The 15,933-nt window shown below is 47.5% G+C and overlaps 7 protein-coding genes and 2 non-coding genes across 9 annotated transcripts; 3 read left to right on the forward strand and 6 right to left on the reverse strand.

Moving 5' to 3' along the window:
- The first annotated feature begins 817 nt into the window (after positions 1 to 817).
- On the forward strand, positions 818 to 1,767 carry BO87DRAFT_378919 (alpha/beta hydrolase). The gene has a single exon (XM_025623903.1). It carries the CDS (start codon positions 860 to 862, stop codon positions 1,751 to 1,753), a length of 894 nt encoding a protein of 297 aa, XP_025477081.1. The 5' UTR covers positions 818 to 859; the 3' UTR covers positions 1,754 to 1,767.
- A 161-nt stretch (positions 1,768 to 1,928) lies between these two features.
- Positions 1,929 to 3,857, reverse strand: BO87DRAFT_442254 (MDR family MFS transporter; the record flags this gene model as incomplete). Its single annotated transcript, XM_025628036.1, has 5 exons — positions 1,929 to 2,671; positions 2,725 to 2,905; positions 2,970 to 3,305; positions 3,362 to 3,643; positions 3,696 to 3,857. The coding sequence occupies 5 exons, from the start codon at positions 3,855 to 3,857 to the stop codon at positions 1,929 to 1,931; spliced, it is 1,704 nt and encodes a 567-aa protein (XP_025477082.1).
- A 348-nt stretch (positions 3,858 to 4,205) lies between these two features.
- BO87DRAFT_418084 (C6 zinc finger domain-containing protein) lies at positions 4,206 to 6,379 on the forward strand. Its single transcript, XM_025626861.1, has 3 exons — positions 4,206 to 4,670; positions 4,725 to 4,752; positions 4,810 to 6,379. Exons 1-3 carry the CDS (start codon positions 4,276 to 4,278, stop codon positions 6,361 to 6,363), a joined length of 1,977 nt encoding a protein of 658 aa, XP_025477083.1. The 5' UTR covers positions 4,206 to 4,275; the 3' UTR covers positions 6,364 to 6,379.
- Positions 6,380 to 6,500: 121 nt separating this feature from the next.
- BO87DRAFT_378920 (uncharacterized protein) lies at positions 6,501 to 7,482 on the reverse strand. Its single transcript, XM_025623904.1, has one exon. The coding sequence runs from the start codon at positions 7,375 to 7,377 to the stop codon at positions 6,724 to 6,726; it is 654 nt and encodes a 217-aa protein (XP_025477084.1). The 5' UTR covers positions 7,378 to 7,482; the 3' UTR covers positions 6,501 to 6,723.
- Positions 7,483 to 8,733: 1,251 nt separating this feature from the next.
- Positions 8,734 to 11,134, forward strand: BO87DRAFT_364649 (glycoside hydrolase family 15 protein). Its single transcript, XM_025621755.1, has 3 exons — positions 8,734 to 10,499; positions 10,554 to 10,618; positions 10,677 to 11,134. The coding sequence occupies exons 1-3, from the start codon at positions 8,747 to 8,749 to the stop codon at positions 10,899 to 10,901; spliced, it is 2,043 nt and encodes a 680-aa protein (XP_025477085.1). The 5' UTR covers positions 8,734 to 8,746; the 3' UTR covers positions 10,902 to 11,134.
- Positions 11,135 to 11,477: 343 nt separating this feature from the next.
- BO87DRAFT_t195 lies at positions 11,478 to 11,550 on the reverse strand. Its single transcript has one exon. It is a non-coding gene; the product is annotated as a tRNA-Lys (tRNA).
- Positions 11,551 to 11,572: 22 nt separating this feature from the next.
- Positions 11,573 to 11,645, reverse strand: BO87DRAFT_t194. The gene has a single exon. It is a non-coding gene; the product is annotated as a tRNA-Lys (tRNA).
- Positions 11,646 to 12,030: 385 nt separating this feature from the next.
- On the reverse strand, positions 12,031 to 13,084 carry BO87DRAFT_399406 (uncharacterized protein; the record flags this gene model as incomplete). The annotated part of the gene is made up of 5 exons (XM_025625438.1): positions 12,031 to 12,072; positions 12,126 to 12,173; positions 12,226 to 12,464; positions 12,528 to 12,711; positions 12,788 to 13,084. The coding sequence occupies 5 exons, from the start codon at positions 13,082 to 13,084 to the stop codon at positions 12,031 to 12,033; spliced, it is 810 nt and encodes a 269-aa protein (XP_025477086.1).
- Positions 13,085 to 13,612: 528 nt separating this feature from the next.
- Positions 13,613 to 14,431, reverse strand: BO87DRAFT_442255 (uncharacterized protein; the record flags this gene model as incomplete). Its single annotated transcript, XM_025628037.1, has 2 exons — positions 13,613 to 13,899; positions 13,971 to 14,431. 2 exons carry the CDS (start codon positions 14,429 to 14,431, stop codon positions 13,620 to 13,622), a joined length of 741 nt encoding a protein of 246 aa, XP_025477087.1. The 3' UTR covers positions 13,613 to 13,619.
- Between the last annotated feature and the right edge of the window lie 1,502 nt (positions 14,432 to 15,933).

Raw genomic sequence — 15,933 nt, forward strand, 5'->3', positions numbered from 1 at the left:
TGTGCGCGTCATAGATTTATGCAGCTGCCCAAAACGAGTTGTGCACGTGTTGCACTAACGAGATTTTGGTCGGAATACGAAGTGGTAACCGAGAAGGTTTATCACCCTTTGAAGCGAGCAGCGATAAACTTGATGAGATTGGAGTAGAATTGCATTTCGCTTTTAGATGCGTAGGGGTAGATGCTGGATGGAGTCTTCATGCATTTCCACCTCGGTTATTCATTTCTTCGCCAATTACGAGAGCATGAGTATAGCAGCATGTTGTTAGTTCTTTGGCAACATTTGAGTAATAGAGTCGCCATTACTAGCATAAGCTAACCCCATAAGGAGAAAATGAGACTCTTCGAAGTGTGCGAAATATTTCTAGATGGAGATTGGAACCTTTGCCACAGAAGAATCATAAATCATAATTAACGGGTGATATGATGACATAGGATAATTGCAGTACACTAATCACGGTCGGCCATCGGGTCATTAATTATTAAGGAATAGTCCGAACTAGACCTAAACTCGTTAGCCTCTCGTCCTTCAGGATGGAATCTCACCATCACGGAGACATTCCGGAGCGATGATTTGCCCGCACGCTATCAGTCCTAAGTGGATCGGACACATTACCCGCTAATGCCCTAAGCAAGATGACCAAGAATATGCCCGAGGAGGAATAATCACTCCGAATACATACAGAAACCAGATGTATATAAAGAGAACAATAGACATCATCTAAGACACTATCACTCAATATCAACACAATCACACAATTACAACTTCACACCATCCATTCTACACTACCGAAATGTCCCCAATCACCCGCCCACCCCTTCACCCCACCCTCTCCGCCATCCACCAAACCATCCCAACCATGGACATAAGCACACCCGAAAAGCGCCGCGTCTACCGTGACTACCTGACCACGAACTTCACACTCGAAAACACCCTCAAGGGCCATGAATCCACCATTGCCTACCAAGAAGTCGACATCCCGGGTCCCGTTGGTCCCCTGCGCGCCACCATCTTCCGCCCAAAGCATACCACCTTAGATGTCTCCTCTACCCCGGGGATTCTCCATATGCACGGTGGTGGGCACTCCACCGGAAACCGCTTCATGGGCTTCACCGTGCTGGACTGGGTGGAATCCCTCGGCGCAGTGATCATGACGGCAGAGTACCGTCTCGCGCCGGAACATCCCCAGCCTGCGCAGTTGGAGGATAGCTATGCGGCGTTGAAGTGGATGAGTGAGCGTGCAGATGATCTGGGGTTCAATCCATCCAAGTTGGTAGTATGTGGTGGCTCAGCAGGAGGTAACCTCGCCGCCGGTGTGAGCTTACTCGCGCGGGACCGCGCCGGTCCAGCAATTAAAGGCCAAGTGTTGATGTACCCGTGGGTCGACGACAGTGTGGAGTGGAACTCGATGGAGCAGTTTGGGGATATTGCGCCGTTGACGAAGGTGGATGCGGCGCAGGCGAGTGATTTTGCCTTCGGGGTGAATCGGGAGTTTGCCGATATGTATACGGTTCCGTTGAGGGCGGAGAGTTTTGTGGGCATGCCCGAGACGTTTATTGATGTTGGCGAGGCGGATGTGTTTCGTGATCAGGATCTTGCCTATGCTGCTAGGTTGTGGAGGGATGGAGTCGCTACGGAGTTGCATGTTTGGCCTGGGTGTTGGCATGGATTTGATGCTTTTGTGCCCGAGGCGGAGGTTAGTCTCAGGGCAAGGGAGGCGAGGTTGGGGTGGTTGAAGAGGTTGCTTGCTTGATGGGTTGGTAGTTGAGGATCTATGGTTGTTCGTGTTCTTAATTTGGTGTATATATTGTTTGATTTCTGTAAGAAGTATAGGAGTTGCGATTTGGCATTTTGAGCTTCCAGCTGTCCTCGATCAATGGTAGAAACTGAAGAGAAGCAATGGGTCATCGATGTTCCTGGGCGACTGCTCAGATTTTACCGTCCCCATTCTTCTTCTCGATCCCGTTACCATCTTCAATGTTTGTAGAAGCCTCCCCTTCACTTCCTTTCTCACTCTTCCGCTCAACATCAGGCTTGTTCTGCTTCACACTGCGCCATTCCATACAAACTGCACCGATGCTAGCAAGACAAGCCATGATAAGTCCTACCTGAAAGCACACACGCAGAGAATTATTATAGGCTTGTAAACCATCATCTCGATATCTCTCCGGAACAAGGCTTAATACGTCCGTCGCACCCGTACTCTGAATCACCCGCGGAGTGATTTCCACATCCGGAATTCGTGAAAGACGCCGAGCCAGCTGATTGGAAAGGACATTTTCACCAACAGATGTAAAAATAGCTCCGAAAAGCTGCTGACCGAAGAACATAAGCGACGCTCCGATAGCGACATCCTTGCGGGGCAACACAGTTTGCACAGCAATGTTGTTGATCTGGGTTGATGAACCAAGGCCGTAGCCGTATAGAATCTGGTAACCGATCCATTTTGCTTCTGGGGTGTTCACATCCAAGGTGGTGATCAGACCGGCTCCGATTGATGTAAGACAAACACCAAAAATCAAGAAAGGCGTGTAGTATCCAATGCGGGAGATGAGTTGGCCAGTGACTATGGATGCTACAACCAATGGTATTATCGTTGGAAGGAGGTGTATACCACTGCTGACTGCCGAGACGCCTTCAATAGCTTGGAACCATATGGGAAAGTAGTATACTAGTATGGTCATTGGTATACGGTTTCTGCCAGTAAGTTGTGTGAAGACTCACTGATGATCATTGTATGTGCGCCTTGGCAGCAGCTCACCCAGAAGCCGCTCGCAATACTACGCTGGAGGAGTATTTTAGGTGGTAGTATGGCCTGCTCTGGCTTCCAGATTTGAATACCCAGGAAGGCGATAAGAAGCACGAATGCAAGCACAAGCAGTGCGATGATTCTCCCATTGCTCCACTAGACAGTGTTATAATTGCTTATAGCTTGGATGTTTGCCCTAATGGAGAAGCGGTTAACTTACGTTATACGTGGTACCGGCCCACTGTAAGGCCAGGCATAGACAGACGACACCGGGAATAAGCGCGATCATTCCTAAAAGATTCAGCTGCCGCAGCTTCTCTTTCAGTGGTGTGTTGGTGGATGTTTGTTCCGGGACATGCAATAGAAAGAAGACGACAACAAAGACCACCCCACCAAGAGGAAGGTTGATATAGAAACACCACCTCCATGTAACGTCGGTCGTAAAGACGCCACCAATCAACGGACCTGAGACAGACGCGACCCCAAACACAGCCCCAAATAAGCCCTGGTACTTAGGACGCTTATGGAGCGGAACGGCATAGACAATAATGACCATCTAAATGGATATATAAGTAAAAGACGTTTTGATGATTAAATGGTTGAACAACTCACGGCGCCAGATGAAATTCCACCAGCTCCCATCCCGGCAATGGCTCTGCCTATGATAAAGGTAATGGAACTCGGTGCAGCACCGCATAGGGCCGACCCAGCCTCGAACAGTATTATAGACGACATAAATGCAGCCTTGATGTCGAAAGAACGATACAGCTTGCCAAACATCAGCTGGAACGCACAGTTTGTCAGCGAATATGCCGTTCCATACCAGCCAATATCGCCCGCTGAGTTGAATTCGTTGGTAATCTTAGGTATCGCTGTTGAGATAATCATGCGGTCCTGTGTATATGTCAGCTCAATATACTATATAGATTGGAGCATCGGAGAATACCAAAGACACGAGGAACATGCCAATCAACATGGATGTTATAATCATTGCAAGCCTTAAGCCCGAGGGATAGATCGCTTCAGGCTGGGTGCTCCTGCAATTGTTGGCAGTTGCCTTATCATCATCTTTGTGGTCTTGAGTCCGGTCGTCGCTTTTAAAAGACATGTTGATTGTTATGAACCGCTTGCAGATCCAAATGCTAGTACGGCCTCAAGAACTTAGAGAATGGACAAGCACAGCAATACGTACTTCGAAAACGCTTCATGTCAGAAATAAACAAAAGCATTTCTGTCCAATATATAGGTCGCCATCCTCGGCCGAGGAGTGGGAGTGTTCGAAGACACCTTTGTGTGGCTACAGCTATAGTATAGATGCCCTTCGGAAATGGAGCCGGCCATCTCGGGATCCGAGACAAATCACGCTAAGCCATTCTGGGACCCGAAGGCTCCGAAGAACTCAATATCGGGCATGAATCGCCCGATTTGCTTTTTGAACACCTCTATTCAATACCATGAGGACCATATCCTGCCAAAATATGCTTGAAACACTTATTAAAATAACAGCCCCAGTCTGTATCTAGTGGATGTCGTCTACCCCTCCAGCTGGGCCTCTCGGCCCAACTCGACCGAAGCTCGCCTGTTCTCTCTGCGCTCGTCGCAAGGTGAAATGCGACAAGGGCGAGCCCTGCTCTAACTGCCTCAAGGCACATGCTCAGTGTACATACGAAGCCCCTGCTTCACCTCGACCACGAAAGAGGGCTGCTGATGAAGAGCTTCTCGCACGACTCGCCCGCTACGAAGAACTCATGCGCAGCCACAATATCGATTTCTCTTCACACACCCACACCTGGATCCCTTCAAACCAGAAGTTTCAACCGAAGGAGAGTCATTTGGCTGGCTCACACGCTGAGAAGGGCGATGAAGCTAGTGTCCAAGCATCATCACTGCTTACAGATGGCACGACTGCAGAAAGAGAACGGTAAGATCTCCGGCAAACAACAGGCTGTCTGCAATATGTTACTAATGGTGACAGATGTTTGTGGTCGGATCTCAGGCCAGAGGTTTGTGTTTCCGGCTACTACCATAATCATATAATACTAATAGCCCTTTGTAAACAGCTCAAGTATCCCTCTATCCAGAGCCTCGGACACAAGGATGACCCCGCCCTGTATCCTACTCCTTCCCTTGGAGAAGCTATCTCCGATACGCAAAGCATCCATGACTTCCATCCCGAGCCAAAACATATCTACCGGTTGTGGCAGATCTTCGTAGAAAGAGTTCACCCCATGACAAAGATCGTCCATGTGCCTTCCATGCAACAGCGTGTCTTGGATACTAGCTGCAATTCATACAGCGCATCCAAGCCACTAACAGCTATCTTATTTGCTATCTATACCATTTCAATCACCTCTAGCTCACCCGGCGAATGTGAGACGTATTTTGGCCTGCAAAAGGCCGTTCTTTTGAGACAATACCGAACCGCAACTCTGCGTGCTCTCATTGCAACAGACTTCCTCACAACCACTGACCTTGAAGTCCTACAGGCACTGGTATTATTCCTCTTCTCTAACCCAAGATGTGATTTAGCAACCACCCTGTCCGGCGCCGCCCTTCGACTAGCCGAGAAGATGGGCCTACATCAAGACATATCTGACCCCAACATAACTTTCTTTGAGAAAGAAATGCGCATTCGTTTATGGTGGCAGCTCCGCGGCCTCGAAGCTCGATGTCGCATTGGCTCTACACCAGGAATGAAGCCACCACCCTCTTCCGAGATAGGCGACGTCCGCCTCCCACTTAACGTCAACGACGCGGATCTGCATCCGGACATGACTGAGCCTCCTCGGGAACACAACGGTCCCACAGAAATGATGTGTGTCTTGTTGAAAATGGACGTTTCCAACTGGCGCCGCCACTGTCCGACAGCCACTCAGCTCATTGAAAGTGTGATGCAGGGCTCGGTCAGATCTAAGGCGGTTATCGAACTGGAGAGCAAGGCGGTTGACGAGCTCAACGATATATACTGTCGGAGAAATACTCGTAACTCTGATCCACACATTCCACTTCATAGGCTTACTCAAGCCATTGCGAATCTCTCAATCGCGCGGTTCAGGTTCAAAATTCATCATCCTCGCCGACGGTTTAGCGCAGCTGGCAACGAGATCTATATAACACGTGACGAACGTGAAATTCTGTTTGAATCAGCCCTGACCTGGCTACAATCCATGATGGATATCAGGTTACGCAGCAAGTTTCCTTATTACTTATTCACGCACCTCACGACAGATACCTACATGGACGCTTATATCCACATCCTGCTTGAGCTGCGGCAACGACGCTCAGGGGACCGCGTCGCACTTGCTTGGCAGCTGGTAGAGGACCTCTTCAGCGAACACCCCGAGCTTATCGATGACAGTAACCCATTTTTTGTTTCGTTCACAGACTTGGTTTTGGATGCATGGGAATCTCGCAGTTATGAGCTGGCTAGAAGCCAGGGAGGTCTAGAAGCAGTCACCACGCCAAGATTTATCTATCGACTCTTGGATAAGAAGCGTAACAATCGTCTGAGTGATTTGACATCCAGCTTGGATTTGCATAACCCTGGGAGTTTCGAGTTGCAGGACGAAGAGGATACCAGTTGGCTATCTTGGGGAGATTTCCTTCAGTTGTGAGCACGACCATGCGAAGCGGTGGGGCAAATTAATCAATGTAAATAATAAAGCCCATTAATCTAATGGCACCGACCTAATACTATATAGTAGATTTAACTTTGGCGAAATCAAAATCAATACCGATCAACGCACCAACCCGCAGTTTCAGTGTAAATAAATAGCTCTACCATTTGAAGCAAACATGTAACACAGATCTATATCTATCAACGTCTCGCTGACCATAAGCAATGACTGACAATAACCCAATTGCTAACTGTAACATTCCAGGCTTTCGGGCATTCATCGTTCGATGTTTGTCATGATATCAATCGGAAATTCGGACAGCACAATGTAACCCGGCAATGGGAACGTGCCCCCAACTCAATCCTCCTCGGGATGAACATGATCAAGAGCAAAATTTATGCTGTCGAAATGCCTGTCATATTCATGAGGAAGACGTTCGATTATTTTAGCCCGCTTGGCAGTTTTTGTCGGCTGCTGGTCGACTTCCACCCACTTCCGCTTGTACCTGGAATCCTGTGCTGCAGAAATATTTGGACGTATGCCAAAACAATCATCGAGTGCGATCTGCTCGCAGTATTCAACATGGCTGTGGATGAAGTCCTGGTATTTTAGTCTAGGGTACTGAGTGACTATGTTGATAGACTCATGTGGGTGATCTGAAACCAGGAGGTATCTGTGAGCACTGCTGACTTTCCAATTAACTTGCTTCTCAAGGTGTAGAAGGACATGATAGAGAACGCCGCTCTCCGCATGCTCCTCACGACATCCATAAAACGTAGAAGAAGCGAGGGAATTTTGCTCCAACATCGCTCGAAACCCATTCACAAAATCATCTTCCTGCTCCAACGAAGAATCGGTGTAGGTAAGAAAAATCCATCGACAGTGTATCTTCTGGGAATGCTTCTTTTTGTCCGAAGGCCCTGATGGATGAGAAGAGGACCCGACCGGCACAACAGTGGGCGGTTGGGACAGTTTAGGGGTTGAGTCCAGGCGGTAGCAACCGAAAGCCATTTCTCGTCTGTACGAAAGATTTGTCTGAATGAGCAAGTTGTTTGTGTTGGACTATCCGTCCAAAGGATAAGAATGTCCGGGGTTGCCCTCGACTATTTATGCTCCTTGGAAAGCCCTGGCATTGCAGGAGTGGCCTAATTAGGCAGTTTTCTCAGTCGCCATAATAAACCCCGCACTTTTTGCTTACAATACAGACTTGATCCTCGTGACCAAAGTAGCACACTATTCAATAGTGGGACTGTGGAGGGTCTCGGGTAACGAGACGGTAATGACGGGCGGTAGCGGGCAGCAGAATCCCAAAGAGGGAATTCTTGGCAATTTGGCCGTATTTCTTGGCGAGACTGATTGCTTACCTTCCTCTTCTGGAAAAGGGGTAGAGATCACCTCGCTTAGGGCAGTGAACAGTAGTAATGGGGCAGGTAGTGATGGTGAGTTGGCATTTTTGGTTGCAGGTTGTTAGCCAACTATGTTTCTTAAATGGACGTTGGTTTGTTGGTGGCGCAAGGCACGTTTCAGTTTTCCTGCTGCGTAGGCAGCATTGTAGTATACTTAGCAAGACTGAGAAAATCTCCTTTTCTGGTAAGACGCGGGTTGGTACCCTGCTTATGAACATGAAGGTTTAGTTCACTGCATTTAGTGCCCCTGATGTGTATACAATAACTACTAATTTCAAACTTCTAGTAGAATTACTAAGCTCTCGAATATAACTATTTGTACAGTCTGATGATCAGTCTCGCAATGGCCTGGCTACGGCTTGACATTACTTATAGTATTGATTAGTGTATTGTCCATGAAGTCTGCTACTGCCTGGGCGTTAATGCACAAAGATATGTCTTGGTAGGGGTGTACAGAGAGACCGCCTTTTATACGTACCTTGTCTGTTGTTCAGTGGGCTCTACGCCGGCGCTCGCATCCATAACGCCAACCATGAACACACTATGTAGTTGGAACTTGCGAGAGGGACACACGAAGAACAGAGCAAGAAAAATGAAGAAGGAAAGAAAAGGTTCCATACAGCGAAAGTGCCAAAGTGGGAGATATGAGGAAAAGAGAGAGAAAAGGCGTGATAGACGAAGACTTATACTAACCCACTATGTATTCCTTAGACCGAATGCACTGTTTATGTGGAAATTGTACACTACTAACCACAAATAATATTGTCAGAAAACTTCACAACATTACCCTACCCCAAGTATTATCCTGAAACTGCGATTAAACAATGACAGTAATACAATGGTGAATGCAGATGCAATTGGTCAAATACGCCGGGTGTCACCGGATATTCAGCTGTGACGTCATATGAATATAAAGAGCTCAGCACGTCTGACAGACCAACTCTGTTCCTCCAACTCACATCACCCATTGCACCATGGATCCAGCAAACGAATACTGTGGGCTTGAAGACTATGGCCTGGTGGGGGACATGCACACTTGTGCACTGGTCAGCAAGAATGGCAGCGTCGACTCCATGTGCTGGCCCGTGTTCGATTCCCCTTCCATCTTCTGCCGCATCCTAGACAAGGAAAAGGGAGGTCATTTTTCGATTACGCCGGATCGTAGATTGAAGAATCCTTTGAGTAAACAGCGCTATCGCCCGTACACCAACATGCTGGAGACCCGTTGGATTCATGAGGAGGGTGTGGTGAATATCTTGGATTATTTTCCGATCGCAAAACCCAAGCCGCATGTGGTCGAGAAAGGGCTTCCCCAGTGGTGTCGATGCTACCAGAACAAAGGGTCCGCACAACAGGAGGCATGCCGTTCAGGGATGGTGCGGAAAGCAGAGTGCGTCCGTGGTGAAATGGAGATAGAAATCGAGCTCTTCCCGGCATTTAATTACGCTCGCGATTCGCACATTGCCCAACAGTCTTCGGCTTCGGACGACGGTATCCAAGTTTACCACTTCCAGTCAGAGAGTCAGAATTTGGTTGTCAGCGTTTTGGGAGACAAGGGTGATATTTCTGAGGATGACTCCGATCTTAGCATTGAATTTGAACTGTCCGACCGACCCGGCCACCTGGGCCCCGGTCTGATTGGGAAGGTTACCTTGAAAGAAGGACAGTCCGTCACTATGCTTCTTCACGATCAGGAGTCCATAACGTGCAATGCCCAGGATCTAGCGCCATATCTACAGCAGATTGAGCGAACAACAGGCGATTTCTGGTCAGACTGGACCAGCAAGTGCACCTTTCGAGGCCACTACCGCGAGCAAGTGGAGCGCAGTCTACTCGTTCTGAAACTTCTGACCTACAAGCCAACCGGAGCAATTGTAGCAGCTCCAACCTTCTCACTGCCTGAGCATATCGGTGGTAGTCGGAACTGGGACTATCGCTACTCCTGGGTGCGCGATGCCGCATTCACCGTTTACGTATTCTTGAAGAACGGCTACCCCGAAGAAGCCGAATCATACATCAACTTCATATTCGAGCGGATCTTCCCACCAATGGATAAGGATCCAAAGCCAGGGGAGCCCTTCCTGCCCATCATGATCACCATTCATGGCGAGCGCGAGATCCCCGAGATGGAACTCGACCATCTGGAGGGGTACCGGGGGAGCCGACCGGTGCGTATCGGCAACGGTGCAGCGACTCATATCCAACTCGACATTTACGGAGAATTGATGGATAGTATTTACCTCTACAACAAACACGCAGCCGATATCTCATACGACCAGTGGCGAGCTATCCGTCGCATGATCGATTTCGTCATCCAGATCCGTCATCAGCCTGACCAGTCTATCTGGGAAGTGCGCGGGCCACCGCAGAATTTTGTTTACTCGAAAATCATGCTTTGGGTGGCTTTGGATCGTGGTGTGCGGCTGGCGGAGAAAAGGTCCAATCTACCGTGTCCGGACCGGGCACGATGGATGCACGAACGCGATGCACTATACGATGAGATCATGACCAAGGGGTATAACGCAGAGAAGGGATTTTTCTGTATGAGCTATGAGAATCAAGATGCTATGGACGCCGCTGTGCTTATCGCGCCGTTGGTGTTTTTTGTAGCGCCTAATGACCCTCGATTATTGAGCACCATCCAGAAGATCACGGATGTTCCCGCCAAAGGAGGGTTGAGTGTGGCTAATATGGTATCACGGTATGATACTGGGAAGGTCGACGATGGTAAGCTGTCCCCCGTCTCCTTTGATTACGACTCACATCTAACAATCATCCCAGGTGTTGGAGGCAACGAAGGCGCTTTCCTAATGGTCACCTTCTGGCTCGTCGAAGCCATGATGCGCGTAAGTTTCGAACTCGCCTCCTAGTTGTTCCATCTCGATAGCTGACAATCATCATCAGGCCGCCAAGTCGAAAGCATATCTTCCTCACGACCCGTTCTTCCAACAACTGCGCAAGACAGCCACATCGCAGTTCGATAGCATTCTCTCTTTTGCAAACCATCTGGGAATGTTCTCCGAGGAGGTTGCGACGTCCGGAGAGCAGATCGGCAACATGCCGCAGGCGTTTAGTCACCTGGCGTGTGTGAGTGCAGCGATGAATCTCGGCGGAGGGGGCGACCGATGAGTTTACGCGATCTCAAGGAGAATTTGAAAAGAACGATAAGAAACGAGAATAATGGCAAAGATATGTGAAAGGTGTCTGGCGTTTAACTTTCCATAAATTACATTGGAATATGAAGCAACTTAGCATCAAGTTCCGCTAGAATCCGGGAGAAAACTCCTAAAACCTGCAAGAACCCTTTATCTACTAGTACTTGATGAAGACACAATAAGGCTACAAAGAATGTTTGAGTAGGCTATACTATAATGAAATATCTCTATCCTTTCAATGACGAGCAAAATTGATGTTTTACATACATATCGCTACTACTATTAAGCCTGTTGTTGTTATTGCAAGATTCCAATATATATATATTTTGTACCATAGAAACGGCTCATCACCTCTTGGGAGTGATTGCATTACCTGGCACTGCACCGTCCGGCCATCAAATAAAGAACACCCAAAGGCGAATGAATGTTGAACCAGCCATGACCAGAAAAAAAAAAAAAAAAAAATAGAAAAAAAATAGAAAAAACATAGAAAAGAAGATAGAAGGATCCGAATAAAGACTCAACCAGAAGTGAGAAAAACAAAAAAGAAAGCCCAACGCGGGGCTCGAACCCGCAGCCTTGAGATTAAGAGTCTCACGCTCTACCGATTGAGCTAGCCGGGCAAAGGGAAAGAGGAAGTTGAACAGCCCAACGCGGGGCTCGAACCCGCAGCCTTGAGATTAAGAGTCTCACGCTCTACCGATTGAGCTAGCCGGGCTAGTTCGGTGAAAGGTCCAGAGGAAGAGTGCTACTAGTAGGGAATATTACTGATCAATCTTTCAACCTGATCTGTATCACGTGCTCAGGCCCTTTACAGACAGATGCATTAGTGGCATATCTTAGAGCCATTCCATATGCGAGATAGTGCATTAGTGTCATTGTTAGAGCCATTCTGTGGCCGTGCATTAGTGCTATGCTTTAGAGCGATTCTGTATGCACGATCTTGCATGAGCGTCACTTTAGAGCCATCTTGTGGCCGTGCATTAGTGCTATGTTTTAGAGCCTTTCTGTATGCATGGGCCTACATAATGAGATAATCAGTTACTAACGTAGACCTGACCTCCCATGTTCGTCACGCTGCATCAACTTAAATTGTAGAGTTATCATAGAAATTGAGTATAAGAATATCTTTCAATCAATCCATGCTGCATTACCAAGCTACCCTAAGCAACGCGGTTTACTGTCGCCTCTTTCTTACCCTGCGCGAGTACCGTCCGATCAAAGAAGGTGTGTATCGACGAAGTGTCTAATTAAGTATATTAGCAAACGCTACAGATCTTTAGAGAGCCATAGCCTACCAACTGCGGTCCACATCGGACACCGTAGTCGCTTTTTTTGTCATCCGCAGCTCTAATTGCCGTGGCGAAGAGACATTCGCGAAGAGAAACGCCGTACGCAGACGATTGCGCCGTTGCGCTTATAGGTGGAGACATGAGAAAGTGGGTATCATCCTGACGCTTGACAAACCACGTATGTTCATAGGTTGTAAGAAAGCCATAGCGGCAGTAGTGGTCGTCCATATAGCGTGCTACCTGACCTATATCGTTAACAGTACAGTCAGCTTTTGATATTTTTTTTGGAAAGATATATGACCACATGCCTAGCTTAGCGGACAGGAAATTGTGCCAGGTCTGGCGTTTCTTCGGTGCGAATGTCCAGAATGTCTTAGCCTCGCCCACTACTCTGATAGTATGTGTCTTGCGATCCACCATTACTATATCGGGTATGAGTTTCGACTTTGCCTTCTTGATCTTCTGTAGGCCGCGCTTTCGCTTCTGCCCTTTCTTCACAGGATCTTGGCGTCTATTCACACCATATTGCGCGTCTCCGAAACGGACTCCGAATTTCATCAGCAGTTACCTCCCCAACAGGGTGCAGTACATTATTGACGAAGCGACCCTGTACTCCCAGTTCATTGGCCACGGTGAAAAACTCCTTGGCTACAATAGAATTGAAGGCCTCGTATTTACCGCAGTAGGGCTCTACGAGAGCCTTGACTTCTTTAGCAAAGTCTGGCCAGCTGCGCACCCGGGTAGGGCTCAGTGTGAACTTAGACGTTCCAGGCTTTAGGGTCCTGAGCCCAGCGTCAGTGATTAAGTCTGGAATACGAGACCAGAGCTTCTGGCGACGATCGTGTGGAAGCCTCAAAGAGGACATAGTATTAGCACTACGTAGCTGAGGCATGATGGTAGAATAGCCCCTATCGAGTTGTAGCAAGTCAGAAGGTGATGGAGAGCGATAATTTCTCAGATATTACGCTTATGTGAAATGCAGGTAAAAGTACGTTAAAGTGTAGAAGAATATACGTTTCTGTGTCTTTTATATCTAGTTTGAGCATATTCACCTGAAATTACATTCATTGCCACATGGAAGCTGAATGAAAGCTTAGTAAATACTGTTTAAGGATAAGCGAAAAACAAACGAAAACCAAGCAAAACAGAAAATAGCGCATTTAATCGAGACTTTCCCTGGTTCGCAGGAATCCCTCATATTCCTTCTGATTGTCAAAATTGACCGTTACTGAGAGCTAAACACGGGATAGAAGTGGAGGCTATTACAGATTTGATTGAATATGAGAAGCAGTCAATATGTTAAACCTGCTAAAGAACACAGCCAGTAAGAAGCAGTATTCGGTCCTCAAAGAAAAGTACATTAGGATTTGGTAGATGTGCCAGTCAGATCCAACGCCATCCTATGCTCTCGTTGGGCGCTGATTTTCCTTCTTAGTCGGTTGGTCGGGTGGCGGCACTCCTGGCTTCGGGTCTTGCTCAGGCTTACTGTACGGTGCGCGCCAAATGTTAAACGCCTCCACATATGGGCTCTCCTCATCTATTGGGAACGATGTGCTACTATTTGGGTCGCTGAATCCGAAGCCATCGAGGTCAACCAGATAAAGCTTGTTTGTCCGAGCCTCGTAATTAAGATACCCGGCCTGTTGCTGGACCAGCACATAGCCTTTCGTGCGCATGAACCTGCGATGAGCCCAGTAGTGTTAGTAAATATACGTATTTCTCTTGTAATAGGGCAGAAACAGATGACTCACTCCAAGGTATGTGCGAGCTGGGTTCGAATACTGTCAAGCTGCTGATCGGTAAGCTCATCTTGGATATCTTCGACATTTTCGCCTGGAGGTATCTGCATGACCAAAAAGTCGATATAGCCATTCGGGAATGGCATCCAATCTTCCTGAGACTGGGTTTCGTGACAATAATACTTTGGCCCTAATCCACGCTCACCCAGGAAGTCTGTGAGCTGGACTTCGTGGCAGTAATGTTCCTCAGCCAACTCCTCAGCCTCTGCGGGATCGTCAAAGTCAAAATCCACTGGGTCCAGTTGGTAGCGGATTTTGAGAAAAGACTCTAGTCTGTTTTCCAGGTTTATAACCCTTGTTAGAACCCGGCGTTGGCCATGCTCGATATCCATGAACTCAGTGAGTTGTTCCACGACCTTGAGCTTCCTCCCTTCGATATCAAAGACTCGTCCTCTGAAACTAGAGTCCCACATTTCTGCGCTTTCGTCTGGATAGACACTTGAGTGAAGAATAGCAAAATAGTTGGACTCTCGGGGCGGACGGTTTGGTATGAGTGGAAGCGTTTGAAATTTTCGCTGTGAGGTAGTAGAAGTCAACTTGAGTCACCACCCGGCATCATTCACTATGACGCTCAAGCAAGGTCATTACAGAACGTCATTACCTGCTACTTCTTGGGATATCGATGATCAAGACGAGAATATTCACTCTGGAGTAGCATTATCTACTATGCTATGATGATGCTACTGATTCATTAGTTTTAAGTTAATACCAATGTCATCTATGCTCGTCATTCCGGGCTGATTTATACCCAAGCATCTAAGTAGGTAATCATTCAGCTTTCAGGAAACTTTCGAAGCTCACTGTACAAATGCGGATACAGGATGAGATAGTGCGAAGAAGATCTACCGCGGACCATGAGTGTAGAGTATTATTGCCTTATTTTGTAGCCGCCAACTTCCATAGTCTGGAGTAATCAGTGGGTCACGTGACATACATCTTGCTAGCCCATGCTTCACAAAGGGCTATATCAAGGCACGCCCTATACAGCGAAAGCAAGCAACCAAAAGAGAATGCAGCAAAAGAGTGACTGTATTGAATACATAGAGCGCGCAGCGGAGCAAGCGCGAAATAGTGCTTTGTGTGGCGGCCTGAGCGCTAACGACGTGACCAAGCCTACATGGGTGGTTGCCTCAACAGGTTATGTATAGCATGGGAATTCCTCTCGATATAGATGCATGGACCTGCAGAAATACTAAACTTAGCGAGATTTGATAGTATTAGTATTACACTTATTGTCTGCTATATGCACGACACCCCATTAGCTTCACTTTTAGAGCCATCTTGTGGCCGTGCATTAGTGCTATATCTTAGAGCCATTCATATGCATGGGCCTACATTTGACAGCTGCCATCTGCACGGAGCTGCCTTAGTGTACCTTTTAGAGCCATTCTTCATGCACGGCCTGAATGAGTCGCTCTAAATATGTGGGCCTTGCCCAAGTAACCAATGAAACTGTTAGCTATCAGGGGTTTATGTACCCACTTTCTGCACACGCCAGCATAATGGCGCTAATGCACAGTCTTGCAGGTTGATGGCTCTAAGTCTGCGGGACACATTGGCATATCCAATCACGCTATAGAATAGATAGTATGTGGGGCTCATGATCAACCCAGGGAAGCTGGGACGGATGCACAATTATACAGTACACATAAATTCTTATCCCTGCAGATTACATAATTTCCGTTATATTGCAGCTCTTGGCTATTAATAAATGTGGCTAAAGCTAGTAAAATAAACTGTATGTAACACGAGGTATTCCAGCCTGTGGGATATAGCCAAGACATATAGGTGACCCAAGACCTCATTGCTTCAAATACGAGCCATTGGCGTTCAATAGTGCAAACCTTCCACGGGTTGCTTTGGGAAGAATTGGTAATCTGCAGGAAAGAACTAAATGACTTTCCAATGGAAGGCC

The sequence above is a fragment of the Aspergillus neoniger genome, assembly GCF_003184625.1.
Source record: "Aspergillus neoniger CBS 115656 unplaced genomic scaffold BO87scaffold_28, whole genome shotgun sequence".
Classification (NCBI taxonomy): domain Eukaryota; kingdom Fungi; phylum Ascomycota; class Eurotiomycetes; order Eurotiales; family Aspergillaceae; genus Aspergillus; species Aspergillus neoniger.

Excerpts from the sequence above, each read along its gene's own strand:
- BO87DRAFT_418084 (XM_025626861.1), top strand. The coding sequence starts at position 4,276 with ATGTCGTCTACCCCTCCAGCTGGGCCTCTCGGCCCAACTCGACCGAAG. Across the intron at positions 4,671-4,724 it reads ACGACTGCAGAAAGAGAACG|ATGTTTGTGGTCGGATCTCA; the intron begins GTAAGATCTCCG and ends TAATGGTGACAG. Across the intron at positions 4,753-4,809 it reads GGTCGGATCTCAGGCCAGAG|CTCAAGTATCCCTCTATCCA; the intron begins GTTTGTGTTTCC and ends CTTTGTAAACAG.
- BO87DRAFT_378920 (XM_025623904.1), bottom strand. The coding sequence starts at position 7,377 with ATGGCTTTCGGTTGCTACCGCCTGGACTCAACCCCTAAACTGTCCCAA.
- BO87DRAFT_364649 (XM_025621755.1), top strand. The coding sequence starts at position 8,747 with ATGGATCCAGCAAACGAATACTGTGGGCTTGAAGACTATGGCCTGGTG. Across the intron at positions 10,500-10,553 it reads TACTGGGAAGGTCGACGATG|GTGTTGGAGGCAACGAAGGC; the intron begins GTAAGCTGTCCC and ends CAATCATCCCAG. Across the intron at positions 10,619-10,676 it reads TCGTCGAAGCCATGATGCGC|GCCGCCAAGTCGAAAGCATA; the intron begins GTAAGTTTCGAA and ends AATCATCATCAG.
- BO87DRAFT_378919 (XM_025623903.1), top strand. The coding sequence starts at position 860 with ATGGACATAAGCACACCCGAAAAGCGCCGCGTCTACCGTGACTACCTG.